The 24,314-nt window shown below is 34.9% G+C and overlaps 1 protein-coding gene across 3 annotated transcripts in view; it reads right to left on the bottom strand.

Annotated features, from left to right (window-relative positions):
• The window catches only part of LOC140150967 (cAMP-dependent protein kinase regulatory subunit-like), a 111,371-nt gene that overhangs the window by 54,708 nt on the left and 32,349 nt on the right, over positions 1-24,314 (bottom strand). For 2 of the 3 annotated variants that reach the window (XM_072173132.1, XM_072173131.1), the window contains exons 2-3: positions 10,035-10,229; positions 4,832-4,923 (exon numbers count right to left, since the gene is read on the bottom strand). In XM_072173132.1, the coding sequence (XP_072029233.1) occupies positions 4,832-4,923; positions 10,035-10,229 (287 nt within the window). Of the gene's footprint in view, positions 1-4,831; positions 4,924-10,034; positions 10,230-12,514; positions 13,249-24,314 lie in introns of those variants that run through there. The other variant, XM_072173133.1, reaches the window with a different exon arrangement.

Raw genomic sequence — 24,314 nt, 5'->3', positions numbered from 1 at the left:
GTAACAGACAGAAAGGTTAAAACCAAATACTGTCTTGTACTATCTACTGAAGATAGCAGGCGTGTGTAACATGTGTAACATTTTGTACAAATTGTTGGAAAACTAAAAATAAAATTTAAAGATTCAGCAGTAACAGACAGAAAGGTTAAAACCAAATACTGTCTTGTACTATCTACTGAAGATAGCAGGCATGTGTGGCCAGTCTCAAGTACTTACTGACGTCATTTAGTATGTCACAATGTAGCCTTAACTCTCTTCTTCACGCTGGTGTCGACTGCAGATTTACATGTTTCAAATTTTTTTAATTCAAAAATTTCAGAAATGTAAATTTTCATGACCATATTTGGAATCAGCATGAAAAATGCATTAAAATGAGTACAAACAAGCCTAGTATTGGTTCAATTTCTTAAAATAGTTCTTGATATCTTGAGAAAATATTTCAAAACTTCAACTTTTTCCATTGACGTGCATGGCTAGCACGCAGAGCATTAATATGCAACCACTGGTTTAAACCAAGGCATTGTACATGCAATAAGGGCAAATTTGATACTTCCTCAATGAGACATGTTTTGAATCGTGTGTAAGTGTTCGTATTTGTGGTTTGACACAGATCTTAGCTGTGGAATTTGTAATTACCCATGAATGTCACAGTATAATGGAAAAACATCTTCTGACTGGATTAAAAGTAAGCGAGATAATCAAGAAAATAATGTAACACATGTCAGTAAAATTGGTTGAGATGCAGGGAAAAAAGGTTTTTTTTTAATGATTTGAGCAAGATAAAATTCAAATTTCTAGAACTCCTTATCAGGCAAAGGAATCATATATTTCAAGATGGGTACTTCCTTATCAAGACCAATTCTGGTTATTCCTTCATGTACTTTTACACGAAATTAGGGTTAGGGTTAAGGTTAGGGTTAGTTTAGGGTTAGGGTTAGGATTAGGGTTAGGAATAGGGTTATGATTAGGATTAGGCTTATGGTTAGGATTAGGGTTAGAGTTAGGATTAGATTACACAAAATAATTACATGAAGGATCGACCCAAATTCTGTATCTAGACAAAGATGAGATTTGGTAAAGTCTCCTTCTAATCAAAATCAATGTTACTGAAAATTTGTAAACTGAATAACAACATCTTCAGTAATGTATACACTTTGCCTTAGCTGTGTTCACTTAAAGGGGCATTTCGTGATCCACAGCCTCATCCCCCACTTTTCTCAAAAAAAGTTGAGATTTTTATATCACTGGAAACCTCTGGCTACATAATGTTTATGTACAAAATATTTCTTGCAGATTAATTCATTTTGCAAAGATATCGTGAAATTTGAATTTCGTTCTGGTGCACCAGAACGAAATTACAATGCATTGTCTATAGAGCAGTGTAATACACATAATCATGCATAACTCGCAAACGCAAAATCGGAATCAACTGAAATTTGGAAATAGGCTTTTTTCGTGGATATGTACTGAAAAATGTCATAAAAAGAGGATGCTAGGATCACGAAATCCTCCTTTAAAGGAACTCTTAATGCTATACGTGCTAGCCATAGGCTTCAACATAAAGAGTCCAAGTTTTGAGATATTATTTAAAATATCACGAGCTATCTAAAGAATCACTGAGTCAATACTAGGCTTGTTTGTACTCATTTTAATGCATTTTTCATGCCGATTTCAATTATGGTTATGAAAATTTACAATTCTGAAATGTTTTGAATTTTTGAAAAAATATTGAAACTTGTCGTCTGCAGTCGACACCCGCGAGGAGAAAGTTAATGCTTTACATGCTAGCCATAGGATTCAACATAAAAAGAGTCCAAGTTTTGAGATATTTTCTCAAGATATCAAAAGCACTCTCAAGAAATGCTGAACCAATACGGGGCTTGCTTGTACTCCTTTTAATGCATTTTTCATGCTGATTCTAACAATGGGCATGAAAATGTATGATTTTGATATTTTTGAATTTTTAAGAAAATTAGGAACTTGTCGTCAGCAGTCGACACCCGTGTGGAGAGGTTAATGTTCACTTTTAGACACGGGACAGGCTGAAAAGCAACATTTCAAATTCCAGAGTAAAATTATCTAAAAAAAAAAGGATGACATTCAATCTTACAGTAAAAATTCTCCATTCTATCCTACTTGTATGCATAATTCCATGAACTATTTCTCGGTTCTTACACCCTAAAACCACCGTGAATGCACCCTTTCAGCTTTTCCTCATCTCGGGCAACTCGATGTTGCAATACAATGTAAATGCCATCGAACCTGCATTTAGTCTAGAGTCTGAAGTCGCTCAAGGCCACGTTTATTGAACGTCCTCATAGTAATTGAATGAACGCTAGTAGTGTAACAGCCCTTGTGATAAAATGCATAGCCTAGGTATACACCCAGACGTCACCATCGAGAACGATAATGCTATGCCAAAGCTACTACCTGCAGGTGATAGCCTTTCAATTTTATACTTGATGCAAATGCAAAGATCCAATTTTTTTAGAATAATAAGTTTTTACCCCAATGGGACTGTATTTAATTGCAAATTCAAAATTCTGCACGTCAAATTTTCTCAATCGTGATAACTAACTTGGCGATATATTTCTCTCTTTACAATACATGTCTGCATCGTGAATCCCATTATCCGAACAATATTGCCTCCCATGCTTTTTGAATGCATAATGAGCTGCACATCATACGCATCATAATTATAATGTCATGTATTATTATAGGCGGATGAGAAATCTAACTGTGTGTTACCCCTACAAGCATGAGAAACATGCATCTACTTGAGCTGACAATCTTTGTTCTAACTGATGATGTTCACATTGACGTCAATGTTGTTTTGCATCTCATCACACCTGGGGGAAAAGGATAGAAGGAAGCTGCTTTCCATGACATTTTGGTATTTTGATGAAACTTTTGATTCCAAAGATAAATGGTTGAAAATTGTGCTAATTTTGTGGGACATTTGGCTTATCATGCTATGAAATTACCATTTTCCCATCCAATATCTTGATACCTTTAAATCAATGTCAACATGTAACCAACCCAAAGCTACAAAATACATTTTCGAATTAGGGCTATTTTGAAGAGATTCTACATCAAGTAGCCCTTGTGTGTAACAAGGCTCAAAGAATACCGGGACCGGGTAAAACAAGCAACACTCATACATACATTTGTATAGCGCTTTTTTACCTAGTCTCAAAGTGCCGCTATTTATGGTGGATATCAGAATCAGTTTGCTTCCTCCACTAATCAGCAACTCACGCAGGGCCAATGGGAAATTTTATGTCTGTACTTAGATTATGAATATCCAAACACCACTAGTATGAACTGGGACAGGCAGGGGTTAGCACCCTACTCTTCAAAACTGACTGTGAGAGATGTCTTTATGTACACAGGACCGACAGCTTAATGCCCCTCTGAAGGATAGAGTACTTTCATGGTTTATTTACCCAATTTCAAATGCACCAGGGGGAGAGTGGAAGTCTGATTTTAATCTACACCTAGTCCTACACTCAATGGACAGGGGAAATTTTTCTGAAGAAAATTGATGAAATAGCCTCCATAAAAATATAAATTCTTTGATTAGTATATTCTCGTGGAAAATTGAGTTAGCTTGAAATTCCCATGGACAAGGAACTTACTGCTAATTGTCTCGTTGTAACCCGTATGAAACTCGGGAGCTGATCCTGGTTCTGAAGGCTATTTATGGAATGTCTAGGGTGTGTGCTCTTGTAGCAGCAAAGTCTCTGATTTGTTAAATGGTTTATGGAATGATGTGGGGCCGTGGTGGTCAGCGACAACCTGTAAAGTGTGCTGAGGCTTGTGGATCAACGTCTAGGTGTTGTGCATGTGCGTAGCGCACTATAAATCACCGCGCTTCTTTTTTTTTTTTGTATGCGTTCCTATTACATTTGGACAACATTCCAATTAAAGTGAATGAATTATTAAATTCAATATAGTGGCAAAAGCTTGACTGACCACTTCTACTGATTCAGAGCAATACTTGATCTAATAAACATATGTATGCTGTCAATGAATGAAAGATGGAAATATTAGGAATACAAGAGGGAAAGACTATAATTGGTTCATACATGCAGACCTTTTGTGATCCCTGCAATTAAAGCCTATTGTGTGGCAATCACAGCTTGCATTATGTGCGGAAGTGTTCAATGTTATTTATTTTCGGTACAAAAATAGTACAAAATTCTAGATAAACAGGTCAAAGAGATAATGTTTTGGCAGAGATTACATTTACAATAATCAAATTGGATAAACAGGATGAGCATAATAGCTAGCCAATTTATACAAAGTTGTTGATACAAAATCAACATATTCAATTTAAACCATAAGTCTCCTGCAATTTGAATTGTGCTCTTCTTCCTTATTTACTACTTCTTTGCCAGGATTAAACAGGATAAAAGTGATTGATTTGGCAATCTCGCATTTTACCACCTGTGACTTGTAAGCTCATGGAATAAAGTACAATAAACACAAAATTCTGCTGCGATAGTTTGCAGCTTTACACCATGATTATATGATATCACAGGTGGTAAAATATGCAATTGCTAATGGATTCAAAATGGCATATCCTCAAGTGTCTGTGGTTTAACTAATCACTGATTGTCCCTTTAATGGGCTATTCCAGAAATTAAAGGCACAGCCCCTAAAGAAGACATGGGATTCCCAAATTTTTTCATCATTTTTTGCTCTGGGAATTCCCAAAACTTTATGGTACAAATTCACATGTCTTCTTTAGGGGGGTGCCATTAATTTCTGGAAGAGCCCAATGTGACTGTTCTCCCCCCACTCTGTATGCGATTTATTTTTACTATACCTTCTTTCAGTTTCATCCAGATGTGAGAAGAGGACGTTTTTGGCGATGGCTTTGGACAGAGCTGCCATAGTCTTATAATCCTTAGGTATCACCTGTACATGAAAGGAAAAAAAGTACTCTATTAGAAATCTTTAATTTTGTATGTAGAAACAAATCAGATGAAAGAAAATTTATCTCTAGGGGGGTGGTAACTTTTAATAATCTGCCTGTCATGGCCAAACAACCTCTTTCTGCTAGTGTTTCAATTTTTAAACAGATTATTTCTTAATGTTTGTTTTTTACACTTGTATATTAATAATGTATTGTTGTATTTAACTTTTAAGAATTTGTATATTCCATATGTATTGTTTTAACCTGTTGATGTATTTTGTTTGACCCCTGGGCACCCATGGAAAACAGTGTTATTACTGATTGGGTATCCCCAGGCTAAAGAAGATGTAATAAATAAATAAATAAATAAATTAATTAATTAATTAAAGAAGTACAATATACACAAAACATGCTATCTAGACTAACAAATCTGGGGAATTTACAGAAAGAGTTAGATAATTTTTCCAAAAGTTCAACCACATACCATATCCATACACAGGATTTGATTTAGTTCAAATTTTAGGCTTCAATGTTGATGTGATTTCAGGCTTCAATGTTCTAGAGCGTAAGAGGGCTTCTTTACAATGCCATTGTGTATAGGGGACGTCATGAAATCATCAAAAACAATTCTAATGTTATGTGTTGTCAAGGGCAAAATGTATTAATACTCTAAAACCTTTGGAGTGTACATGACAATATGCTCCGATGTAAGTATATTGTTTTTCAATTAGTAATTGCTACCATCTATTTTGAATAGACTGTCAGCTTTGTAGTTTGTCTGCCTCGTACGTCACGTGTCATATACCACCTGATTGTGCAAAAGCATGTGTCATATACCACCTGATTGTGCAAAAGCATGTGTCATATACCACCTGATTGTGCAAAAGCATGTGTCATATACCACCTGATTGTGCAAAAGCATGTGTCATATACCACCTGATTGTGCAAAAGCATGTGTCATATACCACCTGATTGTGCAAAAGCATGTGTCATATACCACCTGATTGTGCAAAAGCATGTGTCATATACCACCTGATTGTGCAAAAGCACTAAATTCCTACATACTTCCGTAAGTAGATTTCAATGTTTCATTTATCCTGTAATTATTAGTATTAAATTATTATTATTAGTAGTAGTATTAGTATTAGTATTATTTAATTACCTGAGTCTGCCACCTTAATAATACCACAAACAAAAAAATACCCAGCAGGAATAACTTACTCACTTACAATACTTTTTACTCACTTTACATACCTACTGGTACATACTAGGTACTTACTTTAATTATTATTATTATTATTCCTATATTAAAGTAATGTGCTTTGTAGTTTGTTGCGCCCTTGGGCAAGGCGCTTTGTCACGCTTGCCTCACCCCACCCAGGTGCAATGGGAAGCTGTTAGGGGTAGTCACAGTCGTTGTACTGATGAACCCTGCGCCATTTGTAGGCAGCAAAGCGTGGTTCCGACATATTCTAATAATGGCGGAATAAATGTAAAGCGCTTTGAGGCTGTTTGCGGCATAAAGCGCTATATAAGTATCTACATTTATTTATTTATTTATTTTTTATTTTAATACTATTCAAACTAATGGGAAAATATTGCATTAAACATTGCAGCCTATGAAGTTGAATATAGTCAGAGAATGGATTTACAAGATTTTATATTTAACCAATTTCTTCATAAACAATAAATAATTTTCTAAGTCCATTGTATGGCAATTCTGCGAAATTACATTTATATTTTTGTCTCCAGAGAATCTGCTCTGATTCCTATATCAAATCCACAAGGAAATTGTATGCCTTTCAAAAGTATTTCAACTGTTCTACAATGTATGTCGGTTTCATACACTAGGCTCTATAAAATCATAATAAGCAGCAGCTCAGGACAGTTCCAATTGATGTTTCACCGGTATGTCAGTATGTATGTGAAACAAATGAATAAATGATGCATGGAAGCCTTGTATGCAGTTTCTATGTTATTCTGCCTGCTTGATTTATGTTTTGTTCATTAATTTACTGTACAGCATGAAACCCCATGAAACGTGTGTGTGTGTGAAGATTTCGCGATTGGCAAGGATTCATGATATTAAAGATATATGCTAATCAACAAACAAGAATGTTATGATTTATTATGTTCAAAACATTTGAAAATTAATTGTGAGGAATGATATCAGCAAATTAAAAAAAATGTAAATGATAATATTTTAAGAAAAAATATTAATATTATTTGTATTCAAACTGATATAGTATGTGTTTGGTTGAACATAATTATTGATCATCATCGTCTACGCTTTCCGGCTATGTTGTCACTACTTGTTTATTTCGCTTACCGGGAGTGCTTTCGAGGAACTTCCTCGTCGTCAGCCATTGTTGTTAGCTCCTGTGTTTTCTTGGAAACGGCTAGAGACCAACCTGATCAAGAAAATTCCGACTTCAGTGACATCACAAGTGTGATATCACCTGATCAGGTTGGTCTCTAGCCGTTTTCCAAAAAAAACCCATCAGAGTTAAACAACATTGGCTGATGACGAGAAAGTTCCTCGAAAGCACTCCCGGTAAGCGAAATAAACAAGTAGTGTTGAAGTTTAATTTGAATTACTTTCATTTTATTACCACTATGTATGAATCTGCAATTCTATAAAATAATTATTGATAAATATTGGTGTGGGATGCATCTGGTACATACTCTTTGATTTGTACTGAAACATCTTGTCACACATGAAGCACATAACTTCATAGTTGGATATTAGTAACAACTGTATTGTATGTGTGCATTTAATGAATGTCTATATGGGTAGCAACAAAATTGCAGGGGGAACAAATTGGCAGGGTTAAGGATGCTGGATGTGGGGTGACTAAGCTACAGGGTGCAAGGTGTAGGATTTTGCAGGGTGCAGGACACGGGATGACTAATTTGCAGAATGACTAATTTGCAAAATTACTAACTTACAGGGTGACTTTTGCAGGTGACTTTTTTTTTGCGGAGTGACCGTTTTTTTGAGGGTGATAAATTATAAATATGTACTCCCCATATTATATTGAAACTAAATTAAGGTTTCAGTGTATTATTTAGATATTTTATTTAAAAGTAAAAATGTTACTTTGGAAAGGAAGAAAAATTTTGTCAACTCTAGAGTTTCTTCATCAGATATCTTCATTCATATTGCAGTACTCTATATTAATATTTTATTATTTACTCCATGCACTTGTTCCAAACCACCATGTTCATTCATAACTGGTGTGCTGCTCCAACTCCAATGAATTTAAGAAATTCTATTTTCAACAGCATAATTTAATACACAAATTTGGATAAATTCAGCAAAGCCTAGCTCCCATATGAGTTCAATGCAATTTGCATTCCTACATAGATGTACTTTCCATTAGCTATAGATTGTTCTTACTCCATTCTTTGCAAAACCAAAATGCATTTTAAAACTCAATAGTTATTACAGCATAGTCCTAGAATCCACTATGAATATAGTGCCTCATAAATACAAAGCAGGGCAGGAAAGGGACAATTTTATTTGTACATCGATATCTACCTTAGATATTAGAGCTGTGTGCATTCATTTGCGGCTATAGGTTATGTTTACCATGGGGAAAATCTTGACTTTGCCCGAGGTCCAGAAGGCCTGTTGATATAGTGTCCCATATTGGTTGACTGACTGACAACGTTATCAAACAGTGCATGCAGCAACGATGTAGGGCCGCTGAATAAATTTGCTTGGATTTGCATCATTTGTCATTTTTTGAAGCGCGATGTGACGTGATGATGATGAAATTAAGTTTGATATTTACACTTCATAGTATGTCAAATTTCATAATGAATCATACAGTGTGTATAGTAAGAGAGTCTATGCAGTCACCTGATGCCTTTATGGGTTACAATAAACCGATGGTTCAAATGTCAAAATATAATTATTCATTTCTAAAACTGAATGACCTTTTCAAACATTGCCGGACTGCTGGTGCAAAAGTATCAATACTACCCACAAGAAAAAAACCCAAAATTTTAGGCATGGAATATTTTTATATAATAATTTACATGTATTATAGTCACAATATACTTCTTGCATCAATTGCTGAATTTAATTTGCCCATTTTTGCGTGGAACAGTTAAAATTGATTTGTTTAATACGCGGTAACCCACTATAGGGTTTATAGGATCACGTTTGGGATAATTGGATTAGTGTCAGAGCCGCATACATTTAAATGGGTCAATTTGGTTTCCATCCTCACCAAATGGGTATGCATACAATTTGGATGCTGTTTACCATATTCTCAATTTTTTCTCAAATATTTTTCGTATGCAGCTTTTTAGTGCTCTACTCAGCAGAGCAGGTTTAGAATTTTGGTACAAATTTGCAACTCACTTCTCAAAAAAATTTGTGTGAAAAAGATTTGTGCGAGTCAAAATTGATTTTTATCAATTTTCAAAGTCTAAGTAGATGATTTGCCAGAATTCCTATACAAGAATCAAGATTAAATCTCGCACTTTGTAAGGAAATTGCAACGCTTCTGATGAGGTTTTTACGTTGTTATGTCATTTTCCTATACAATCAGTCTTACCAAATATCTACAGTTTCCTGCATACTATGGACCTTGCACCTACTTAGCATCTTGATTGCAGATTGAGTACTGTTTCAGAGCATAGCTGTACAGCTGGACTTGTGTATACATACTAGATCTGGTGAGGATGGATGGAGCACTTTGATTACAAAATACAAGCATATTGTATCATATGTTCCAACTTCAATGACACTTCCGTCACTTTCAAAGAGGTTTGATGAGACAGGTGCACTGTTCAATTCTTAGCAAATCAATGCTGTACTGATTGTAGATTTATTTGCTCCATTGCATTCACACCCATGAACCCCCTTTGATAGTGAATGGAATTTGTCCAGCGTGACGTCACGAGGTGTCACCGTAGCTGGAACGTATAATAAGCTTTTTTATTTTATTGCACTTACAGCATTCTTGCATTCTCCTGACTATTTGTTATCGGAAGCAAAATTATGTATTCTTTGAAGAAATTGCTATAACAATTACCTCATCACAGGGAGCAGAAAGCAAGGGTCTGTAGCATGGGGATAATACCAAACACATAAGTTTACCTTTTTGACGTAGGAGGCAGCATCTTCCTCTGTGTAAGGCTCAGCACTAAAGGCCATTCTACGTCCCCTTGGCTTGGGTCTTTCTGCTGGAGGTGGTGGTTCCGATTCATCATCTTGCTGGTCATCGGCTGGGGTAGCAGCAGGGGAACTCTCAGCTGGAGCAGCAGCCGATTTAGATTTCTCCTTCTGGGTTTCCTAGTAATAAACAAAAGAAATATAATGAATTTAGTGGATCATCAGTTTTGGCCTTTGTAACATTTGTATGTAACATAATATAGGTATTATGGAGAAAGAAGCCCATCAGAATGATCAGATCATTATACCTGCACTTACAGTGTACCATAGTAACCGCCACACTATGTAATTAAGTCCCGTTTCACATGCACAAAGATCAGTATTCAGCAAGTACAAATCAGATGCCCCAAATCAACTTACAACTTGTTCTTTTTATACCGTGATTCGTCCCGAGTATAGTCCCACGCCGAGTATAATCCCACCCCCATTTTTTTTTTTTTTTTTTTTAAGTTTATTTTTTTTTCGGTTTTGGAGTGTCCCTGGACCTAGACCTAGATGCTAGGATCATTCATGGTTGACCTAAAAAAAAAAAAAAAAAAAAAAAAAAAAAAATTCAAGATATTTTGTATTTTTAATATGAAAATTGATAATTTGTATTCATGTCATACTCTATTAATGATTTCAAAATGCATTGAATTTTTTTTTTTGAAATTGAGTATAATCCCACCCCCAATTGTGAAAAAATTTCACATAAAAACGGGTGGGACTATACTCGGACCAATACGGTAGTTGATTTACAGACTTTGGAAAACTTTAATAAATTATAGCTCTTGCACTTCAATAAATGGTGTTGCTAGCTGCAAGTACTTATGAAATGGTCTCATGGATTTAAGCTAAACCTGTTTAGCACAAATGTTTAGCATGTTGACTTCCTGATACCTTATTCTGCATGTTTTCTATGTAAAAACAAAAAATTCACCCAGATTAGATACAAAACCAGACGATACGGGGACACCTTTTTTCCAACAACCATACCTGAATGGAACAGTTTACCAGAAAAAGTTGTTGAGGCACCAACCCTGGCCAGCTTCAAGAAAGCGATTCAGAAATTAAATTAAATTAGTTGCCGCGTCCATCCACTTAGCAGCAAGAAAGTTGGTGATGTTGCCTTTTTAGGAGGTGTTCTACCGACACAAATATCCAGATCCAGATCCAGAACAGGTGATGAAGTAGTCAATGTTTTTGCACTTGTACATCCAATAGTACCCATTTCCTATTCAAAACACCTGTTATTCTCTGTATTAAAGTCTTAGCAAACCTATTAAGCCTTACCTTTGACCACTTTGTATACACCAAGTATTTACATTGTTACATAAGAAGAACATAGAGCAAGCAATTGCAAACAAATTAACATCCAATTTGAAACAATTGAAACATGTTTCCAATTCAGTGACGAGACATAGGGATATAATATTGGCGATAGATGTTGAGGACCTTATAGACATCTGTGATACCGTACTTGAAAGTATATTGGTAGGTATAAAATAAGCTTAATCATGGACGTGAGTGATTTAATTGAATTGCTTTGGTTTGCCAGTACGGATCATTATCACAGCTCTAGACTGCTTTGGATGAACATTCTACACAAGCAAGTTATGTGATGATACACAGGCATAATAAGGCACATATACAAACCTGCACACATACGTACATCTCTACCTAGGTGTGTACAACCAGAGATGATGAGAATAGATTCTCATCTTCTCTGGTACAACATATGGGTCAATATAAGAATAATACAAGTAATTATGGATTCAGCCCACATACTTTTATGTTTGCTTTGATCTTACTTGATATTCAGCAGGATCCTCATCAGTGGCAGAGTAAATGCTATCCACTGACTAATGCAGTAAATCCTAGTCATTTCAATGATTATTACACTATAAATGCATACCCCGTTGTCCCTACACTGAATTAATGAATCAATAACAAAAGGTAACTAACACTATGGACCACAATGGCATCATCCCAATGGCATAGTTCAATAACTTCAATTAAACAATCAGAGTGCAAAATTTGACCTCAAGTTGCAGGGTATGAGTTTTTGTACCCAAATTTTCAAAGGTCACTAAATAAATGTACAAATGTATTAGGGTTAAAGAACTGTGCCCCTGGTAGATGAGCATGTTGTGGATCCTAGTGTAAGATCTCTCACTGATCACTCGCTATATTTTTAACCATCAGAATATGTATGCGTATACTGACATTCTTTAAAAACGTGACAATTGGTTCCGTGTTGTAACCAATTCAACATGTGTCACTGGACACCCAGCTCATGCTGCGCAAAATCAACGTACAAGAGAAATCAAACGCATAACGTTTGACAAATTAGCCGTAAACACCTGTTGGTGTTGTTGTTACAAGTCGACGGTAAATAATTACTACGCTACAAGGTCACACCATACCATTTCCTGTCTTAGAAACTGGACATCAATGCATCATTTGGCTACAATGGCGACGACAAGTTATATCCATGTATATTCCATACGCATAGATCCTATCCAACGTGTTCAACGTCTGCTGGAGACGACAATATTGCATTAGGTGGTTAGAGAGTCGGGTACGAGTCATTCGCTGGCTTAGCACTTAATGCAATCGCTCCCAAATGGAGTGCACTAAATATCTTGAGTTCACGAGTTGGCAAGCCCAGCTTGTTCCCTATATGCAGCACTACTAAGTCCCCACGGGTATTCCCGTTTAGCTATCGATGAGTACGTACATGATTCACCCAACACTAGGTCAAGTAGATCCGGATAAGTAAGTCCCAACTTCCGAACGATGGACACGCTTGATTAGTATATACAGTAAGCAGTCTCTTGGTATAATATTAAGGATGTTGCAGGATATGGTCCCCATCTATGGCATGGGAATCGGTGAATGAGCAACGTATCTCTGCTGATTGCTACAGTCTACATATATACAATCCATGTTGATGACCTCTTGTAATAAAGGACCTTAGAGGCAATCCCTTTTTTACATTACGCTCCGTCTCAATTACCGTGGTAATTCTTTAAGAGTGCACGTATAATGCCCAAGATATACTTTACATTGATGACTATGATATAGTGTAGTCTGTCCGACGAACTTCAAAATGCATGTGATAAATTCTACAAAGCAGCATTAACGGAGTTGCCTTTCATGGTTACTATCCCTTTTATATTTTCTAACTTTTAATATGCATAATATGCACAGGTCAATGCTTTACATAGTTCCTGAATTTATTCGTTTTGTGCATTCAAGGTTATTATCTGGTTGAAATATGCAATACGTGGGCACAAAATTTATTGTTGCCCTAAATTGAAACATGATTAAAAAAAAAGGAGATTAATGTTCACTTTTTGCTCTCAATATACAGCTGCCCAAAAAAATTAAAAATGTGTGGCCATGTTCTTTTATGCATAAGTCTATTTACTTTACACTTATTGTGAATTTAAGAGGAATCAAAGTAATTTGAAATCGGCAAAGCATGAAAAATTACACACAAAAATTACAAGTTTTACAGTATATTGTTGCAAATGAAGTTGCAACTCAACTGAACACAATTCATTTCAATACATTGAATATTGTTGTGTCACAACAAAGCTTATTCTTGATAAAGTTGATTAGGTTTGTACATGTAGTAATACATACATTTCTTGTCAAAACCATAAGTTAATTTTTACTGTCAAGTCAGATGAAATCTATATTTACATGTTTATGTATTTGGCTCAAAATAAGCTAAGGTGTCATAAAAGTGTAACACACAATTATTTTTCCAGCTCTTTTCTTTTGGTCTCCAACCAGGTTTAAATTATAGTATGCACATATATCGTTCATAATACACTAAAAGAAAGATAAGTTATAGACCATTTATTTCAGGGTCAGTCCATGTCAAAACAGACTGAGTGTACACCCACCCTCTTGGATTATGCTCTCCTTTGGCTCAGGGGTACCTTTCATGGACCCCTAGGTGAGGTCACAAGAAAAAAATTCAAATTCAATTTCGTTTTCGAATGGCGGGCCATCTAAGTTTGGCGACCTTGACCAAAATTGGGAATTTAAGGTGTCCAAATGACAAAGCGCTCTCTTTGAGAGGCATTTTCTTCTTAATTAAATCAGTTGTAACCCTCTTTTTTGAATGTGGTCACTCACTGGCTGTGTCTGAAATGCCTAATGCCAAAAAGATTGATTTGAATTTCGTTGGGATTTCAGAGGGGTCAAAATCAGCACTTCATACTGTTCAATCAAATTATCTTTGATTTTGAAGGACCCATGATAATGCCACAGTGCACTTATAGGTCCTAATTATGTTCAGAATGGATTAACCATGTGCCAATGTCTATGAGCAATTCAAAAAAGAGACATTTCTAGACCCCCTACAGAATTTTAGGCCCCCCTAAAGTGGTTCAGCCACAAATGGCGCTTAAAATCGGCAAATTTTGACACCTAATAACTTTAGGTGTACACCAGATATGAATTTCTAGTCTTTTGCATCTGAAAGAATGTAGTCTAATGTTACTAGGAACATAAGATTTGTTTTGTATTTTTGTGTTTTGATACTTTCAAAAGGTCATTGACCTATGAACATTTTTTTTTCGTCATAGCGCCTCCTGAAAGGTCTGACACATAACAAACTATACATTTTGGAATCCTCATGACCATACGAGTAATTTGATATATTACTTGACATAATTGGGAGCATTCTGAAAATTTGACCCCCATAACCTGTACTTTGCATGTGCATCGTTGCCAGGAAGTGCATTTTTGACCCCCTTAAAAATCCATACAGAGGATTAGAAAGTAGTTTTTTTTTATTACTTGACTCAAGAGCAACTTGAAATATCAGGATAAATAATACAAATGGCTATAAAGTGATCAAAAATATAAAAAAATATCATACTAAAATTGGCATTTTGTACCGTATCCTGTATGCATGGTATGTTAGGCAAAAATGACTATTTTTGAAAGCGCCAACTTAATACTAAAACACAAAAAATACAAAACAAATCTTATGTTCCTAGTAACATTAAACTACATTCTTTCAGATGCAAAAGACTAGAAATTCATATCTGGTGTACACCTAAAGTTATTAGGGGTCAAAATTTGCCGACTTTAAGTGCCATTTGTGGCTGAACCACTTTAGGGGTGGCCTAAAATTCTGTAGGGTCTAGAAATTTCTCTTTTTTTTTAATTGCTCATAGACATTGGCATATGGTTAATCCATTCTGAACATAATTAGGACCTATAAGTGCACTGTGACATTATTATGGGTCCTTCAAAATCAAGATAATTTGATTGAACAGTACGAAGTGCTGATTTTGACCCCCTCTGAAATCCCAACGAAATTCAAATCTATCTTTTTTGGCATTAGGTATTTCAGACACAGCCAGTGAGTGACCACATTCAAAAAGAGGATCACAACTGATTCAATTAAGAAGAAAGTACCCTCAAAGAGAGCACTTTGTCATTTGGACCCCTTAAATTCACAATTTTGGTCGAGGTCGCCAAACTTTGATTGCCCGCCATTCGCAAAATCGAATGGAATTTGAATTTTTTCTTGTGACCTCACCTAGGGATCCATGAAAGGTACCCTGAGCCAAAGGAGAGCAAAATCCAAGAGGGTGGTGTACACTCAATCTGTTTCGACATGGACTGACCCTTCACAAATTTAATTTTCTAGCCCTTGCGTACGTTATATTTGACAGACACAATTTTGATGATTTTCTGCAATCAAATAAAAATTTATAAAGTATTACATAAGGTATTTTGTGGTTATTTAGGTGTAGGACCTACAGCAACTGATTGTGGAAAAAATGTGTCCAAATATTACAATAAGGAGGATAAATTGTTATAAATAAAATATGTGTGTCTGTCAAGCCATAACATACATAAGATGTCTGTCAAATGTAACATACAGAATAATAATTTGGCAAAAACAGTAGTTCAAGATGGGAAATTGAATAAAGATCACATGCAGTTTATAAATCACATGTTTTAAAACACTTTTATAAACTCTAAACTATCATCATAATGTGAACATCAAGTGATTTTTAATTTTTTAAACGTATTATATGTTACTTTTGACAGACACATACAAATCTTGCGTATGTTACTTATGCATACAAATGTTTGACAGACAACACTTAACAATGGATTGTGTCATCAAAAAGCTTCTCCTCACAAAGTGATAGTGCCACAAAGCTAGGTGGAGCTAAATGCTATGTCATGTAGCATAATTAGCTGTATCACCCTACATGTAGTTTAGCAGGAATTACAGCACCGTCTTGCGTATGTTACTATTTGACAGACATTTCAAGAAAAAATTTTAAATTGTTATATGTTCAAAAAAGATGGCAGCCACTTACAAATTGATTATAATATGGAGAAATGAAGTTATTTACAATAGATTTACCCTTTAGTTTATGCTTCAAGTCTTTGTTTATAAAAAACTGAGGGACTTCAAAATCAATCAAAAGTTTGACAGACAATAGTAACATACATAAAGGCAAACTTTTAAATCCTTTTTTGATCTGTTAACTTATAATTCATAATGCCTCTTTCTGTTTTTTTTTTGATTGGTTTACTGCACCATTTTGGGAAACAGGTCACATGAATTTCTATAAGGATCCATAAAAAAATTAAAAGCTGTTGAAAAAAGGCGTCTGTTGGCATGTTACAAATAATAGGCATTTTTACAGCTATTTTTTATTATTTTTATTATTTAGAGTGAAAGGATTTTACTTAAATTGTGTATGCTATGTCTTTACTACCTAAACTTGCCACTAAACTAGCAAATATTCCATTTCTATAATTATTATTTTAAAAAAAAGATGTCAAAATATATTACTATAATATGACACCTTAGCATATTTTGAGCCATTTAGCAAAGCTGTTGCTACCAGGACATCATGTGACTACAGGTATCTCTTGCATCACCTGCCAATTGTCATTATCATGACAACAAATTCACAAAACATTAGAATATTATCTACAATCACAGACCCTAGAGAAAGACATGATTTCACATGTGACGATGAATTTCAATTTTCCTAAATTCTCAAGATTACAAGCCTTTAGAAAAAGCATATCTTTACAGAGTATTTTGTTCATGCAATCTGCAAGTACAAAACAAATATCCTGATTGCCGGCTGATTGATAAAAAAAAAAAAAAAAAAGAAAAAGATAAATAAAGAGATTATAATAATTGTTTCCACCTGAGAATTATGGAACATAACATTATCTGATAAATACCCCACAGACGGGAGCTTGTATATCCTGTAACCTTATTACTTAAGGCAGACTAGCTAGGAGTTAGATACATACATGCCAAAGACTAGTATTATGCATGTGCAAGATGGCAAGGGGACAAGACATTATTTGATTTAATTAAACCTATGTAGCATGTCTGCATGACTATATTCATAAAACACAGCCAAGATGCTCCCTTGAATATTTGAATCCATCGCAGAGATTTGACCTGAAGAGTTCTGACTACGGAAGTATTTCTAATGATGGATAAAAAGACGCATCAACTTAAGCACATTTTGCAACAGCTTCCTTAAAAGCATATATTTAGTTATGTTTTCACAAATTCAATGAGCACTGTCGTGGGTCATATATAGCTACTTTTGGGGGATCTTTCCAATCTAATGATAATCTAATTGGCAATTAGCGAAATTAAGAACTAGCAAAATTAAATAGCTTAAGTGTACTTTCCTGTACAAAAGGAAAAATGTGTCTCTATTTGTCATAGGATGGTACAATCCACTCTCACATTAGAGGCACCAATTTCCCGCATTCCTACTCCTCAATGGCAGCCATAGCCACGATGAGGACCCAGCTATCTCACCAAAATGTGAAATGATACGGCCTTGAAGGGTATTTTAAACTGCATTCTATCACCCGTGTTACACATAGACAAAAGAATGATGAGTTTACAACACAAAAGAATCTAACATCGAATTTTAAGCGGGTTTAATCCACCCAATTGGGCACTCACAACACCTGTTTGGTGCATGCGGGAAACCAAATATGGCCGACCAAATTCTGACCATGACTTGGGTCGTTGGAATCGTCTATATCAGTGGTCCTTACAAATGCATGAAAATATTTGAAATTCATATGAATAGCTTCAAAGTGAATAAAAGGACTGTCTATAAAATAATATTTATAGGTCGCTTTCATTCTCATCACTTGCAGGAGGTTACCTACCTACCCTTCTGAGAAAAAAAATGTCACTGTGAAAATATTTTTGTGACTTTTCAGATTTTCTGATTTGGCAAATTACTATTTACTAGTAACTAGTTGTGACACTATTTGATGAGGACAATGTATGCAATGAATTATAATTTAATGTCACTGTACTCAATATGATATTCACAAGGCATATACATACAGCTGCTATTACATACGCCATATATCAAACTAAAAAACCTATCCCATTTCAGCTGTGGCCTTTCAACATATTACTTACCATAAAATATTATTACCATTGTCAGCAGCTATAGACAGACTGTAGCAGTCAATATTTGTGTATTCTTTTATCGTATAAAGTAACATTTATGTGCGAAATAATTCAATCGAATGTGCACCGTGCAGGAATGTGATATATCTGACAATCATGAAAAAAAAGAGACAAGTCAATCAAAATCAATTAAATGAGATTTTCATGTTTTACCAGCTTTACTGATAGGTTAATGTGGTTCCATTAAATGTCTGCACAAACTACCATCTTTTCCCCCAAGACTTCTCCATTTTGTATCAGTTGATGTAAATCATAATTTGTAAGAAAACCTGCGTTGCAAGTCAGCCTTCTGCAATGTGGCGCTCAGTGTTTTACAATGACAGAATATGAGGATGAACAACTGGAAATGACTGACCAGCATGTTTAATTCAATGACATTATTTGACTGTGCTATCTTCAGTAGATAGCAACAGGGTGCTTTAAGGTTGGTCTGAACCCTGGAATTATGAAAACTTTCGGCCTCATAACTGCTAAATTATTAGTCTAAAGAATATAAAAGTATACATTTTTAGAATGGAAATGACTTGATGAATTCATCTGTGAGGTCCAATTTGGGCCAAAATGCTCATTTTGGAAAAAATCCCAAAAAACGAGTTTTTTGGCCCAAATTTTTTCGTGCAACGTAACAAAAAAATTGTTTGGCCAAAAAAAATTTTTTTTATTAATTTTTAAAAACTAGACAAAAATATCTAGGGAGCGTTTTTTCATTTTTTTGAATTTTGACCAACTTCACCAAAAATATTTGAAATTTGGGTAAAATCAGGCTTTTTTATGATTTTTTGAAAATTTTGCATTTTTTACCATTTTTGGTGCAAATTTCTCAAAGTTGGTCAAAATTCAAAAAATAAAAAACGCTCCTAGATATTTTTATCTAGTTTTAAAAATTAATAAAAAAAAATTTTGGCCAAACAATTTTTTTTTCGTTACGTTGCACAAAAATTTGGGCCAAAAACCCGCTTTTTGGGATTTTCTCAAAATGAGCATTTTGGCCCAAATTGGACCTCACAGATGAATTCAGCAAGTCATTTCCAGTCTAAAATGTATACTTTTATATTCTTTAGACTAATAATTTAGCAGTTATGAAGCCCGAAAGTTTCCATAATTCCAGGGTTAAGACCACCCTTAAGTGTTAATTAAACATACTTTCATGATGCTGCTGTTTTAAGGCCACAACATGTGTACATGTATTGCAGGGTTCTCAATCATAATTGCATGCAGGCCACAAAGAACAAAAAACGTTTCAATATACCTATGTATAAGGGCAAAATATACATTGTTTTACCAGGGATGGTTTTACTATGTTGAAGCTGTTCACAGCTGTTGAAGGGTCAACCACAATTGATCAGCAAGCTGCTTATTGAGAACCTGTGATACATTGGTATTTAAGGAATTGTTTTATATGTAATTTTCATATCTATTATATTTTATTACGGAATATGATTATAATGTTATTCCATAATTACCCACTTTCTACAAAATTTACTTATCAAAACAATCTATTGCCTGGAATCTATTGTCTGTCTCATCCCAAGTTGGTAGTAATGCCATGCTGGATTTTGCAGTGGGAGATTTGAATCATGTGTGCTAACCTAATTCTGCGCAGTGATGCCAACGCCGCGCCTTAGGCGCACAATTGGGCTACTTGGCGATCACTTGCCGCTACTCACAAAAGCATGCCGCTACTTGTCTAAAATTGGGCTACTTTTGCCAGTCTCAGGCCGTGACAGTAATTTGATGTATTTTCCTTTCAATTTAGTCGATTTATAAAGATTTTGAGTCTCTGAAGCTCCAAATTGAAATTACAATGGGTTTTGTGACCATTTATTGATCGGTCAATAACTTCCCAGTAAGTATCGGAAGTTTTAAAGTCAAGTGCTTTTCCGCCCAATTGGGTGTTTTGCATTCTAAAATCCGCCCAAATATCCGGTATTGGGCGCTTTTTTTGGAAGCTTAAAAAATTGGGCTACTTGAGAAGCCTTTACCGCGGCCTAACGAGTCAATGCGCCGCGCCTTGACGCTGAAAAGTTTTGGCAACATTGATCCCGCGGTGCGTATACACACACATAGGAGGGCTGGCAACTCAACCACATAAACACACCAATTCGAATCTGCCACAGCAAAATCCAACATGGCGTTACTCTCAACTTGAGAAGAGACACACTATAGCGTAAATTTCTTGACAAGATGGCATATTTGTGTGACATTTCAATTATTGATCTTATCATTTGAAAAATGAAAATAAGACCACATTAAAAACATGGACTGACTAAATGCTGCCACAGGCACTATCCATCTTAACTATGTTTTACCATGGTTTTACAGATCCTCACATGTATTAACAGTCTTTCACATTGTCTTACGCTCTGCTAGGGTGAAACTTAGAGGCCGCTTCATTTTGTCAGTACTTTGTTTTAATAAGCATAATGATGAATAAAAGATACTAGTTACATAAATGCATTCGTTTCCTGACTATAATTCTCCTTCAGTGTTAGTGTACATGGTATTTGTTGTTCACAATCACATATTTCATGTCTGGATGTACTCACTATTCCAGAAAAATACAGAACTAATTTTTTGGAATAAAAAAATATGATCTTGTTTAGCCAAATGAAACATAGCTAAATCCTAATCCTTTAGTTAGTCCTAACTGGAGATAAAAGAAAAAGTTCACTTTTTTACCAATTTCTTCAAAAAAAGAGCCAAAAATATGCATTTTTGGCATGTTTTCTGACAATCGAGTCACAAAAATCAAAGACTTGGAACAAGTCTAAGTATTCAAAATCTTGAGTATATGCGAAATTTTGCTCTAATTTTCACATTTTTGCGTAATACTTTATTGAAATGGTGGGTTATAAGAATGAAGCATGTCTTTTCCAAAAATTAGAATGCATAAACTGAAATTAGTCTTGGTACAAGTCTTTGGGTTTGATTGTCACAGCATACAAAAAACACCCTAAAAACGCATGTTTTTGGCCCTTATTTCCAAACATAGGCCAAATATTAAAATTTGATTCAGCTATGTTTCATTTGGCAAACCAGGATAATATTTTTTTAATCCCAAAAAATTAGTTCTTTATTTTTCTGGAATGGGGGAGCAGATTGCATGTTACACCTGTATAATACAATTTTGTAATAGACACACTGAACATGTATTTCATCTAAAGAGCACATTTCAGAGCTTGCCTTGATATTAAAATTAAAGGGGAAAAACTTGATGAAAAATTAAAATGCTTCCTGCATTCACGTTTTCTGTTTTTCAATTTCTGACAAGCTTTATCCTAAAGACCTTAGAGATGAATTATTGCAGTGTGTCCAGAGATATGCCTTCCTATGTTTACTGTATACACTCTCTACCTCTGAATATGGGTCACTTAGATATTATGATCACTATGTTAATACACTGTGTTCTAGCTGGCAATAATTCAAATCTGAAAGGTCAATTAATTTGCAGTTTATAAAATTCACGTACTATTCTAATACAACCCCATATCAACGCACACATGGGTTAATTTTGCTCTACATGGGCTTGCAGAGTGAAAATTAAAACATGCAAAAATTGCATAATGCCCACGCAGTGGATACTTGTCAGGCGTCAGGATCAACCAAAATCTGTAGTGAATCTGTAATTTATGATGATATAGTGATGATGATGTATTGACCAATATGCAGCATTTGTCTCATAGATAGATGGATACATACAAGATGGCCACACCTTATCCACTACCTTCATCTCTTAAACTATGTATCCCTGGGATGATTTCCAATATGTAAATTAACCAAGCAGGTTGATGAAACCTTGCAATATTTTAACAAATTACAATCATCTATGTGTCAATGTGCATAGTATTATTAATTTTTGAAAATAAATTTAACGTAATTTTAATGGATTTTGTTTTTTACTTATCTCTTAATATTTATAGTATGTTTACATGATGCTAATGATATGCTTTTGTTGGCAGGTAATGGTTTCTACATGATACATGTTTTTGTTTCTTTAAGGGTAGACACGGTACTGTTGGTTGAAGCAGCCAAAAAATATTGATTTTCATTATGTAAATCAATATATTATTGAAAAACAACACTTTGATGTTTTGCAAAAGTTCATTCTACAAACCATATACTTTCAAACCTTGCTTGATTTATCGTTGTTAATGAGTTATGTACGTTTATGTAAGTGTTGCAGGTGTTTCATCCCTCCTATAACATAACTCAAGAACCACAGGACCTACAAATGTATATGATATTTGAATTCTTCTACACACTCGCTATGAAATGAGCAATGCGATTTTTGCCAAAGCTGACTACCATTCACCAGATGCTGTGAACTACCAAATCGCAACACATTAAAATAGTGTCAAACCTTACATATTAAGGTTTCTTCAAATATTACTCCCTCATATCACTACAGTTTCTTGTTCCCAAGCAAGAAATTAACAGAACCTACAAAAACTGCTATTGCTTGTCTTTTTAGATTGGGTTACTGTACATCAATACAAGCCTTGCAGGCATGTTGACCTTTCAAGTTTATGGTCAAATATTGTGAATCTTCTGAGATGAAGTGCGGTGTATTTTGTAATTAACATATAATCAGTAAGTAGTGCCAATTTTGCGACTAGGTACATATCTGTACAAGAGCTCTGACTGGTAAACAATTTAATGTTTTTTCATTCAAAAGTGTGTGACCAGATTGACCCATTAACCCATTGAAATCCAGATTTTGGCATCGTATGAAAGCTCATTACCCAGTAAAATTTAACACCCACAATATGTTTCGTTTAGATGGTATGAACAAAATTGGGGGGAAAAGTGCAGGTAACCACCACCCGAAGTAAGTATGGTGCAATGATATATACATATGTTTTTGCTTCTAAACTGCTGGAGTAATACAACACAAAATGGGGAAACAGATTGTTTTAAGGTGGTACTACACCCCCTGATAAATTTTGTGACTAATTTTGCGCTTTTCTTTAAAAATAACTACACATTGGTAAATAAGTTATGTATATTATAGGGGCAAGGAAACTAATTACTTCACTGAAATTTCAGTGATTCAAGACAAGTGGTTCATTAGGCCTATGTTAAGAAATAAGGTGTATCCTAGTGGTACCTCTTCTCTTCTCATAAATAATGTACCGCTTGTCTTGAGTCACTGAATTCCCAGTGTAGTAACTGGATTCCTTGCCCCTATAATATACATGACTTTTGTTACCAGTGTGTTATTATTTTTTGAGCAATATGCAAAAATAGTCACAAATTTATCAAGGGGTGCAGTACCACCTTAATCGTAAGCCTGAATTCAAGATAGAAAACAGAATATGAAAACATCTGATCTACCCCCTTTAAGGGATCTGGAATGAGCGTTTTGAGCGTTTCGACAGTATTTTTTGTGGGACATGAGAGCACATCAGACATATCGAATTGCATTCTGAATACTGAAGAATGTCTTTCTGATATCAAATAATTTTCATTTTTGAAATTCACGATATAATACAAATTTTATGACAAATTATTAAAATTTGATATTTTTCAGATATAACAGTCCTCGAAGTAAATTTTATAAATCTAATGATATATTCTTAAAGTGCATGTAGCTGGGAGGATATCAGAAGGGCATTCTTCGTATTCAGAATGCAATTCGATATGTCTGATGTGCTCTAATGTCCCACAATAAATACTGTTCAAACGCTCATACCCTATCCCTA

The sequence above is a fragment of the Amphiura filiformis genome, chromosome 4, assembly GCF_039555335.1.
Source record: "Amphiura filiformis chromosome 4, Afil_fr2py, whole genome shotgun sequence".
Lineage (NCBI taxonomy): Eukaryota > Metazoa > Echinodermata > Ophiuroidea > Amphilepidida > Amphiuridae > Amphiura > Amphiura filiformis.
The sequence above is the reverse complement of the archived record's forward strand: the minus strand, read 5'-3'. Positions and strand labels throughout refer to the sequence as shown.